Below are 11,007 nucleotides of genomic sequence, written 5' to 3' on the forward strand. Positions count from 1 at the left end.
ATTAAATTTTATTTCTGTTTTTCTTGATAAGTCAATGATATTGCCGATGTTATTATTTAACATGTTACTATACCTCATAATTTTTTATCATAAACTTCAGTACAGCATGTGTTTTATTTATTAAAAATAGAGCAGTTTTAAATGAAAATTAATAATGTTCACAACATCAAAACGGAATAATATATGCATAATTTTATTTCAAATGTAGTATATTTAATTATTGAAATTCCTTAAATCTACTTTTTAAGTTGATCATATAAGTAGATACTACTTTGTAAAATCGAATTAATTATGAAATTTATTTTATAAAAATCTTTATTTAACTTACCTATATAAACATTTAAATAAATGTTTTATTTAAAAACTAGTTAAATTAAACCGAAAATTTTTAGATGCACTATAAATTTAAACTTATAATTATTTAATGTTTTTTACAAAATCTAAGTTTAATTGAGTTCTTTAGATCAGACACTTTAAAACAGTGGTTGTAAGTTTAAAATGAAAGAGATCTTTTTTATTTAATATTAAACGATTGCAATTTTTTTAATTCAACAAGTTTTTTTAGTAATTTAAACGCGTAAAACTTTATTTTTTGACAGAATATGGTAATATATAAGTTCACATAAACATAAATTTTCTGATTTATAAAAAATAAATTTAGAAGTATAGCACTATTGTAGAAAAGAACCAGAAAAATAAACTTACTTTGAAAAAATCTATCTTTACTTTAACACGATTTAAATAGTGAACAAAGTTAAAACACAAGGGCCGTTTACAATATGGACCTTCTCCTAATGATTGTAAAGGTCTTTTACCTTAAATAAATTTACCCAAATATCAACCATTTGCACCAAAATGTGCACAAAAAGTTATTATTCTCCAGAAAAAAAAAAGTACAACAGGGGAGAAAACAGCAAAAAAAAACTCTACCACAATATTTGCGGTCCATCCACATACACATTATCATGACGTCACGACACAATGGAAGATATAACGTCACAATATTTTACAAAGAGGTCACAATCAAAACTTCTGCTGGTTGTTGTTGTTGGTGACGTTGGTAAACTGACAGTTCTTTTGAGGGTTTTCCCCTTGATGAACATTCTGACACTTGACTGTTTTCACGCCATCTTGTGCAACTCTAGTGGACAGCTTTCCAAAGTTCGCCAGGCAATCTGGAAATGCCGGAGGGGTGGCGGGCGTGTTTGCTGGGGGACGTCCCTAAAAAACATTAACAGTTAAAAATTTAAAACAACTAAAAAGCATATGAATTTAAGTAGTACAACAAAAAAACTAACAGGATTTAGTAGACCAATTAACTATTTATTTTACCTAAACTATTTTAAGCTTAAACAATACACGGTATTCAATTCTTCTCATATGGGGATCTTTTCAGCAACGATTTTCATTAAAACTTACAATATATATAAAAGTTTATTTAACCTACAGGAGGTAAAACAAAAGTATTACTTGTTTAGGTAATTATTTAAGTAATTGAATATTTATTAGATTTTTAATAGACATTTCTAACTGTACTAAAACTATTTTATAATTTATACAATAAAATTTTAAGTTTTTTTCTTAGTTTTAGTAATATTAAGGGATAAATGTTTAATTTATTTCAACTAAAGCATTACTTAGTATGTAAGCAAATCGTACTTAAAATATCCTCTTCTTTTTATTTTTCTGTATTTTATTTTACAAATCAATAAAAATATACTGACTTATAAAGAAACTTAATTTTTTTTTTGTTTATCATTATTTTATATAGCTCGCTGGAAATGATATATAAATGCTAAACAATCAGTAATCAAAAACGCAGACTTAATTACACCAAAGTTTAAAGTGCGATTTATAGCATGAAAATTAAAACTTATTTATATTTTGAAATCTATAACGTAACCTCAAAAAAAAAAGGATATTTTTTTACACTTACAAGCTTTTTAAGTTTTTTTTTTGATTCTTTAAGTAAGGAATCGACAAACTACATACGTGGGCCGTTTTAAATTGAATCAAACGTTTTTTTATATCTAAGTTTGTTAATTAAGACCATATGGGAATTCAACTTGTTTATTAGAATTTGATCTTGAAATATAAAACTATCAGTAACTTTTTACTGTTTAACAAAATTTGAAGTAACGTTTGAGATATAAGGGATCAAGACTAGTAGGTTAATTAGGTTTCTTTTAGAAGGCGCTGATTTAAAAAGCAAGATGGACTATTTTATTCAGTTTTTTTAACAAAAATTTTTAAACCTTCACAGAATATTCTAAAATATTTTTTCATTTTAGTTAGTTGCAGGAATTATTATAATTATAATAGAAAGTCTAGTTTTGTTTTATAAATAAGTAGTTTTTGGAAATTTTGGACCAATATCTCATTTTTTTAAAATTTAACATGTCCTTTCTTTAAAATTATTTAAGGAGTGTTTTCTAAAAACTTGAAAGTCACTAGCTCAAAAAAATTAGATATATTTTAAAAGAATTTTAATATTTTGGAGAAAACTTATAATGATGTTTCATACGTTTGTATCGTAATCTTTATAATTGATTTTTTTTTTCTAGAAAAATTGACTTATAATTCATACTTTAAGATTTTATAAAACATCTAATGAAACAACTTCTGTGAAAAAATGAACGAACTTAAATTAGCAGTAGCTGTGAAAATTTAATAATCAATTTATAACAATTTTGGCATTAAAACATTTTATCAAGTTTTATAAAAATTGACAAAAATAAGACTACCGGCCCTACTGTAACTTAAGAGGTTCTAACATTTTTTACATACTATCTATTTAAAAGTGAAAATTTTAGCTTCAGAAAAAAATACTTCCTCCCTCAAAAAATCTGAATCTATACATTATTATATACAATGCATAGTGTACATGATGTATAAGGACATACTTGAGTAAGTAAATTATATTTTTCACTATAAAAAACGCGAAAAGTTGTTATAAAAAAAATTAGTTAAGTTTTCTTATTTTCGTTTTGAATATTAAGATATCTTATAACCTTAGCTATTTCGATAAATAAGCAACAAAGAAAACATAATATACAAAGAAAAACATTTAAACTGTAAGATAAAAACTTACAACTAATAGTTATTTTAAAATACTAAGAACTTTGTAGTTAGTAAAATTTTTAATTTTCCTACATTATGATTTACTTAATTTAAAACAAATTTATCCTAAAAAATTCTATAAACACAATTCTAAATAGTAAATGAAATTTTTATAATACCACCAATTACACAATTGAAAGCTTGCTCGTTTTAATATATTGTAAAACTTAACTTGTAACAAAGACCTAAAAATCACTTAGTAACAAAGAACTTATTTTTATGAAACTTGTGCTAAAGCACTCAAGCTCATTGTCTTGCAAATCTAAAAATAACTTGTACAATATACTTAATTCGTGGCAAAAGTTTAACCTTTTTTATGCTTACACTACTAACTGTAAAAATTACTAAGCAAATTGATTCATAAAACTAAGTTTAGACAGTAAACTTATAAAATTATTTATATTAATTATATATATTTAAAATTTCAATGTTTTTTTCTTAAAAATGAAAACTTAAAGAAAAATATTTAGTCTAAAAGCATTAGCATTTTTTTAAGTTTACAATTAAATTTTCTAATAGGACTTTATATTAAAATATTTACTGTTAATTAAAAAAACGTTTTGGTTTATTAAAAATTGGAAGCTTAACATAAAACTATTTAACACAAAAGTTAAGTAAAATAGTGGTGCACTTGTGCACAGCGTGCCTTTGTGCACAGTAGTGTGCATAAAACTTTTTTACTATGAATAAAATATGTAGAAAGGAAGAAAATATTATTAATCACGCTAAATTTGTCTTACTGTATTAGGAAAAGCTAATTATAATATAAATTAACAATTCTTAAAAATCAATATATTAAGACACTCAAAAATAAAAATAAAATATTTTTATAAAAGTTTATAAATGGATAGTCCAGTCCTAGTGTGTAAAAAATTAACTTTCCATTAACTTACAGCTTCTTTCGAAAAGAAGGAGAACCAACATTTAAAAAAATTTTGATAAAAATTATACATTGACCCTTTAATGTAACAATTTCAAACAAAGAAAATTACTTTTAAAGTACCAATGGTAAATGTAATTTTTATCAAAATAAAACCGTAAATTTAAATACACACATATTTTATAAAAGGCTTTAACATTTATAAAGGAAAAATAAATTCAGACTTTTTTTTTTCTCAATCATTAAGTAAAAGTAAGTAACTTGCATGTTAGAGAAGCTCAGAACAACAAAAAGGCAATTGAAACAAATTAGTCTTGTAAGTATCTTTTTTTAAAGCATTGTTACATTTTCATCACATATTTCCGAATAAAAAATAACAAGTGTCCTAAAAGTACTATACTTAACAATTTAAGTTTTGTTGGGCTTTCAAAAACAAAAGAACAGATTTACTTGACAAAACTTTCAAGTATTACTTTTCACTTATTTTTATTTAAAAAAATTTTCAAGTGACTTATATCCATATTATAAATTAACTTTATTGACTTTCATTGTTTGTTTTTATTATATGTTTTTCACTGGTAACTTTATTTTTGTACTAAACTTGAAAATAAAAAAACGAGAACTACTTCTTTTAAATATTCTTTTTATTAAAAGCAGTTTTAAAAATATCCCTGCTAGTTCTATAATTTTACCAGTTTAGCTAGATTAGAGGTTTTTCAGAAAACTTAATGAAAACAATTTAAATATAGTACAGTTGTGATGGAGGACTAAATTGGATTTTACAATATTTATAAACAAAAACAATTTTCTTTCCCATAAATTAACTTGACAAGATAAACATGTATTCAAGCGTGTCAATTTTAACAGTCATTGGAAAAACCAAACATTATTTCTGTACTATAAAAAGCTGGGAACTTTCTCATTACAAGCATTTAGTTAAACCAACAAAATTGATGTGAAATACTACTGTTGTTGTAATTAGACAAACACACTTATTATACATTTACTGATTGAAAAATATTTACGAATTAGTTTTTTAACATTTCAGACAACTGTAAAAAAGAAAACAACATGTCTAACATGTACTTTTTGATGAAATCAAAAATTATAAATTAAATTGTTAATTTCTTCATACATTGTTATTTTATGACTTTTTTATCACTAAAAACAAGTCTATACAAAAAATTTATAGATTTTTATATAAAATTATAAATTCTAAATTACTAACTAGTCATATTTCATTTAGTAAGTAATTTTTTGTTAGAGAATATTCTTTTCTTAATTTTAATAAAACATTCTTATCATATTCTCTAATATTTTTTATGTATTTTTAACCTGATCTATTTAATAGGTTATTTAAACCAAAGATTTTTTAAAAATTAACAAAAAAAAACATACTATTATTATAAAAAAGGAAAATAAAGGCTATAATTTACTATCAGTAATAAAACATAACGTATAAAGTAATAACTAGAAGGTAAAATCTTAAATTCACAATAAATCATACAATTTTTATAAATCAATAATTAACCATTTTAAAATATTTTTTTTAATTTCATTTCAATTTAAAACTTATAGTTTTACTTCTCAAAACTATCGTTAAACTTTTATTATACTCTGAAATGTTGTACAACATGGTAAAGTTATGAGATTTTTTCAGTGTTTATTTAGTTTTTAAAACTAATTTTTAGTAATAAAGAAGTTACTGCTAAATTTTGACGATAATTAGCAGGTTTAACCACTTAGCATTTTACAAAAAAAAAAACTTACTGGATGGTTTGTTTGATGAGCAATTCCTGATTGTCCAAAAAATGCACTCAAAGCAGCCTAATAAAAAAAAAACAAATATTAAATATAAACTAAAAATTAATAAAAAACTGTATTAATTAAGGGCATAGGAGAGCATAGGGTACTTTTATTTTACAAAAATAACATTGGTTCTTATATGAAAGCTTAAAATATAATAAACTGACTAAAAGCTAGTTTTTATAAAATATTTTTTTTTATAAGTTTTTCAGATACAGACGTTTTTATAAAAAGTTTCCAATACAAACATATAGACCACAGTTTTTTTATTGTCAATTTTTTTGGAGATACGAAAAACTACTAAATATCGATCTTCTCAATTTAGCCCGATTCAGTCTCATTTTTTTAAACAAGCTTAAGTTATCTTATGTAATTTGAGAGTGAGGCATCCCTGCTTATATTATGTATTTTAGATATTTTCTAAGGTTTGTCAAATTGTACACGTCTGCTCAAGAGGTAAAAACTGCAGCCTGCTGTGTACGTTTTATCTAAAATTTGTTTATATAAAACATTAAAAAGGTTATTACATTTAGACTCTTAATCTAATAGCTAGCAGTTAGTAGTGCTTAATAAAAAGAATTTGACCCCAAGCTCAAACTGCCCTTTTGTTTTAGCTCTTCATTTTAAACCCCAGCATATCTACTGAAGTTTAAAATTCCTAGTAAATATACCTAAGACAATTTTTAGCTCTTTATCACAAACTCAAGTATACCTAGCATTAGTTTAAGATTGAAATCCGTGCACCTCTAATTAAGTTTCTTGCACTATCAGTTTAGTTGTAACAGCATAGCATAGATTTAATAAAATTCTTTACAATTTCAGAATCACTTTTTGTACAAATTGAACTTAAATTGTAGTTTTAACTAAGTTATAGATTGCTTTTTACAGCTTTCTAATACTAAAACTAAGTTTTAAGACGAAGTCAATTGAAGTTATAAAAATAATAAAGGAATTTTATGGGAGTAAAAAATGAAAATCACTAAAAAATATACCTCCTTCTACATTTTTTGAGATAAATACCCGAAATTTACAGGAAATATTTCTTGTAATATTTATAAGAATCTGAACAATTTTTTTTTTAATGAAATAGTTATGACCAAAGCAAAAAAAAAACTTTTATTTTTAAATATATTCTTAATTACATTTTTAATTATATTCTTACAATAGACTTTTCTTAATATTGAAGAAAAACTTCCTGAAAATTTTATGTGTTAATCTTAAAAAACAAAGAAGATAGATTTTTAGTGAACAATTCAACAATTTTGTATTGGACAGTACATTAAACTTCTGATGTTTTATTCCGGTTTATAACTTGATAACCGTAAGGCCTTTTCAAACACCAGATCCTTGAACAAAAATTTCTGAACGTTTTTTTTGTCAATCAATAAACTTATTATAGTACACCAGAACTTGACTAGTATACCTCAAAAATTTTCAAATGTCAAAAAACTGAAGAAGGAAACTTATTTATAGCTTACTTAAAACTCAACAAATTAAGATTAAGTTGTAGAAAAATGATTTACACTCCTCACCCCCAATTACTTTAATGCAATTTAGTTAAAATGTAAACATAACATACCTCATAGTGCCAGCCAGCACCTTTTAAATACTCCTTAGCCTCATACTGTGGTGCACCAGTGGCAAGTGTAAACTGGTTAATCATAACTTGATGCTTCAAACTTAATTGTTCATCCATTTTTTATTACAAGAAAATTTGCTGCAGATGTTATACAAATAATTTAAATAAATTTTTACTAACTTTTACATTTGAATATTTAAGCATTTATTATACTGCATCTTGATTTTAATAAGTTTTTTAATTTCAGAAAAACTTAACAATAAACTTTTTACATTAGTACTTAAGTGGCAGGATTAAAAATTCAAAAAAAATTTTTGGTGTAATTTCTAATATTTTGTTTACTTCTTATAAGTTTTTACAGAGTGGTTTTACTCTTAAAAGAGGAATTAAAGTAATTTTTGTAAAATATACTAGAATATTATTGCTAAAATTTTGGTATTTTTTTGTATAAGGAGGAATATTTAAAGTAAAACTACAAATTTTATCTTATACTTTAAAAAAAGAAACTTGTTGTATTTAATTTTTTTGTTTAACTTTTACAGTCAAACTTTTTTCAGAAACAGTGAAAAATTCATGGTACTGAGAATTAATGCAAACAAAATGGCATAAAAATCTAGAACGCTTTGTAAGCTTGCAAATACACTGTATAATAGTTTTTTTGAAGATAGTTACATAATTAAACATCACAAAGTATATAAAACAGTATATGCTTTTGCTTTCAATATATGCTGTTCTGCTTTTCTTTTATTTATTCTTTATTATAATACTAAACTTAACATAATAATAAAGTTTATCTTATTATAGTTTTAACTAAAATCATAAATGATTTAGTAATAACTTTTCAGTTTATCTATCTAAAAATTATATTAAAGTTTAAAGTTTCAATTATTAAACATTAATAATCTAGTCTTATTTATCAAATTGCTTTTTACAGATTATTCCAATTTTAATTAACTTAGAGGTTATTTAAACTTCACAAAATTTTAAATCTTAATTGAAAGCTTAAATTTTTAATAAAACATACATTTAAGTTTTTAAATAACAACTTGATAACTTTTACATGTAAAATAGATTTATTAGTTGAATAAAAATGAAAATTTAAAATATGTATTTAGACATAAGCTAAAAAATGTTTTTTTTTAAATAAAAATAATTTCAGAACAAAAAAAAAGATAAGTAATTGTTAAACTTATTAGGGTTGAGGCGATAAAGGGTCCTCTTGCTTTTTACAGCTTGGTCTTAGTTTGAAGAGTTTTATATTAGCTATCAGATTTTTTTTCCTTGAAACTCAAAGCAACTTTTGGTATACATTTAACTAAAGCAGGAAAACTATGTTTTTTAGTAAAAAACTAAATAAAAAGGGAAAAAACACCATTTCACTCAAAATCTTTATTCTCCTTAAAAAATTACAGAAAGCTAATTTACTAATATTTAAACCATTCTAACTTAAGAAAATCTTAATATAAATTATTATTTTTTTATAATTTATTTTGTTTAATATAAAAAATTTCTTTCTTTTTTTCTCTTAAGATACAAACCTAAAACCTTTTAAACTATTTAAGAAATACTTCCTAAAAATTTGAGGTCATTAGCTCAAAAAAAAAAGTAAATAGACTTTAAGTAAATTTTAAATTTTCAGAGATAATTGACATTTGAAAAAAAAATGCAGTCTATACACTTATAACAAAATCTTTTTAGAAAACATACTGTTTCAAATGTCTTTATTATATAAAAAATGACTAAGTGATCTATATATAGTGGCTCATACTTAACTATTACATATAAGAAATAATGTTGTGTTTTGTTAAAAATACCTTGACAAACTATAGCCATTAATAGTGATAGAAAACAAAAGTTACATTCAGCAGCTGTTTTATAAATTGCACGTTTTAAAAGAGTTTTTTATCCCTATACCTTAAAAATACTTAAAATTTAACTTACTCATACAGAATTAAGCAGCTAAGAATAAATATTATAAACAAAGATTAATATTTACAAAATAAACAATATTTTAAATTAAAGTGATTTTTTTACCTATATTAAACAATAATTAATACTTATGTTTTTTTTAGAAAGTAATAGTGTGTTTACATGTTATTTTTTAAAGTACTAAGGCTTTTCAATAAGCTTCTATGCTATTTACTCTCACTTACATTTTAAAAAAGTTTAATTTAGGTTATCTTGATTGATAACATATAATAACAGCATAGCAGTTAATAAGCAGTAACAATAAAAGAGCATTTTTGTATTTTTTTGTTTTCTATGAGTGATATCACACTTAGTATACAATTTTACTATATTTTTTATCATATGACTTTACTAGTCTTAGAAATATATTGTAACATTTATTACTATTTAGCAAGCAACTTTAAAAGATTAAGAAACAAATAATTAACAACGAATCTTGGTGAAGAAAAAGTAGGGTTAACACTAAACTATAAAAATGAGGGCTGGAAAAAGAATCCAGAAAAAATTTGTGAATTAAATTTTGTTGATTAAAAAGTCCTGATTTTTTTCTGAATTTATGGTAATTAGTTTTTTGTGCTAAACAAATTTACCCTTACAAATATTTTTTTTTATAAAATGTATTCATTTAACAATCTGAGATGCACATTAATTGTTCTTTATTTACTGTGCACAGAACAATTGACATAAGAATATCTTCTTTTACCTTTCACTTACTTTTAATATGAGCTTATTGGGTGATATTATTGTACTTTTTTTTTCAAGTATTTACTAATATTATAGAATAAAGTTGGCTTATAAAAAGTGTTTTTGGATATTATATATAGTTTATAGCATCTATAATAACATAGTGAAAAGCATTTGATATAATATTTGTTAAACTAAGTCCAGGAACAGTAACCTAGTATATCAATGTAGTTAGCTATCAGGGATAATATTTATGGACCTCCTAAGTAATTTTATAAGGCTTAATTTTATTTAGAGCTACTCAATTGAATATAAAATTTATCCAAAACAATCGCATATATAACTAAAAATTGGTCAACAACTGAGAAAAAAAATGCAAGCAAATCCAGTGTTTTTAACTTTATTAAGAAAAATTTAGTGTTTGTTTATAAATTTAAATTATCCAGAGAAATTCAAAGAAGTTAGAACCTAAAAAAGACTTATTGGTCAGCAAGCTACACAATTACTTTATATATTTCTTACTTGAAAAAAATATATATCAAAATCTTAAGAATAAAAAAAAAAAATTCAAAAAGCAAACAAATTTTTTAAAACATAGTGGGACGCTTTTCCAACCTATTCCTCCAATGTCAGTCATAGAAACTGCTTCTGCCATAGTTCAGCACAACTTTCTACCTTTTTAGATTAAATTTTATATGTTTTACTTTTTCTTTTAAAAGCGTGCAAAGTTAAAGAATTGATGTGTCAAATATCCAGTTTTGTAACCATCATATGTTTTAAGTCTCTTAAGCTGTTATAAGTTTTTAGTCTTTTATTTAATTAATTTGCAGGAGAAAAGTATTCTTAAGCCGCCATATGTTTGTAAACTATTGTTAAAAATTAAAATAACAAAGTTTAATAACCAAGTTTTCATTTTGTTAAATAATTTAACAATTACTACTATTTATAGCTTACTTGTAAATAAAATATA

The 11,007-nt window shown here is 23.4% G+C and overlaps 1 protein-coding gene across 1 annotated transcript; it reads right to left on the minus strand.

The window, feature by feature from the left end:
• Positions 1 to 399: 399 nt before the first annotated feature.
• LOC145829696 (UBA-like domain-containing protein 2) lies at positions 400 to 7,525 on the minus strand. Its single transcript, XM_082937553.1, has 3 exons — positions 7,386 to 7,525; positions 5,771 to 5,827; positions 400 to 1,221 (listed from the first exon to the last, which is right to left on the minus strand). Exons 1-3 carry the CDS (start codon positions 7,500 to 7,502, stop codon positions 1,024 to 1,026), a joined length of 372 nt encoding a protein of 123 aa, XP_082793679.1. The 5' UTR covers positions 7,503 to 7,525; the 3' UTR covers positions 400 to 1,023.
• Positions 7,526 to 11,007: the final 3,482 nt, after the last annotated feature.

Source organism: Thalia democratica, chromosome 2 (genome assembly GCF_965202585.1).
Source record: "Thalia democratica chromosome 2, ktThaDemo2.hap1.1, whole genome shotgun sequence".
NCBI classification, from domain to species: domain Eukaryota; kingdom Metazoa; phylum Chordata; class Thaliacea; order Salpida; family Salpidae; genus Thalia; species Thalia democratica.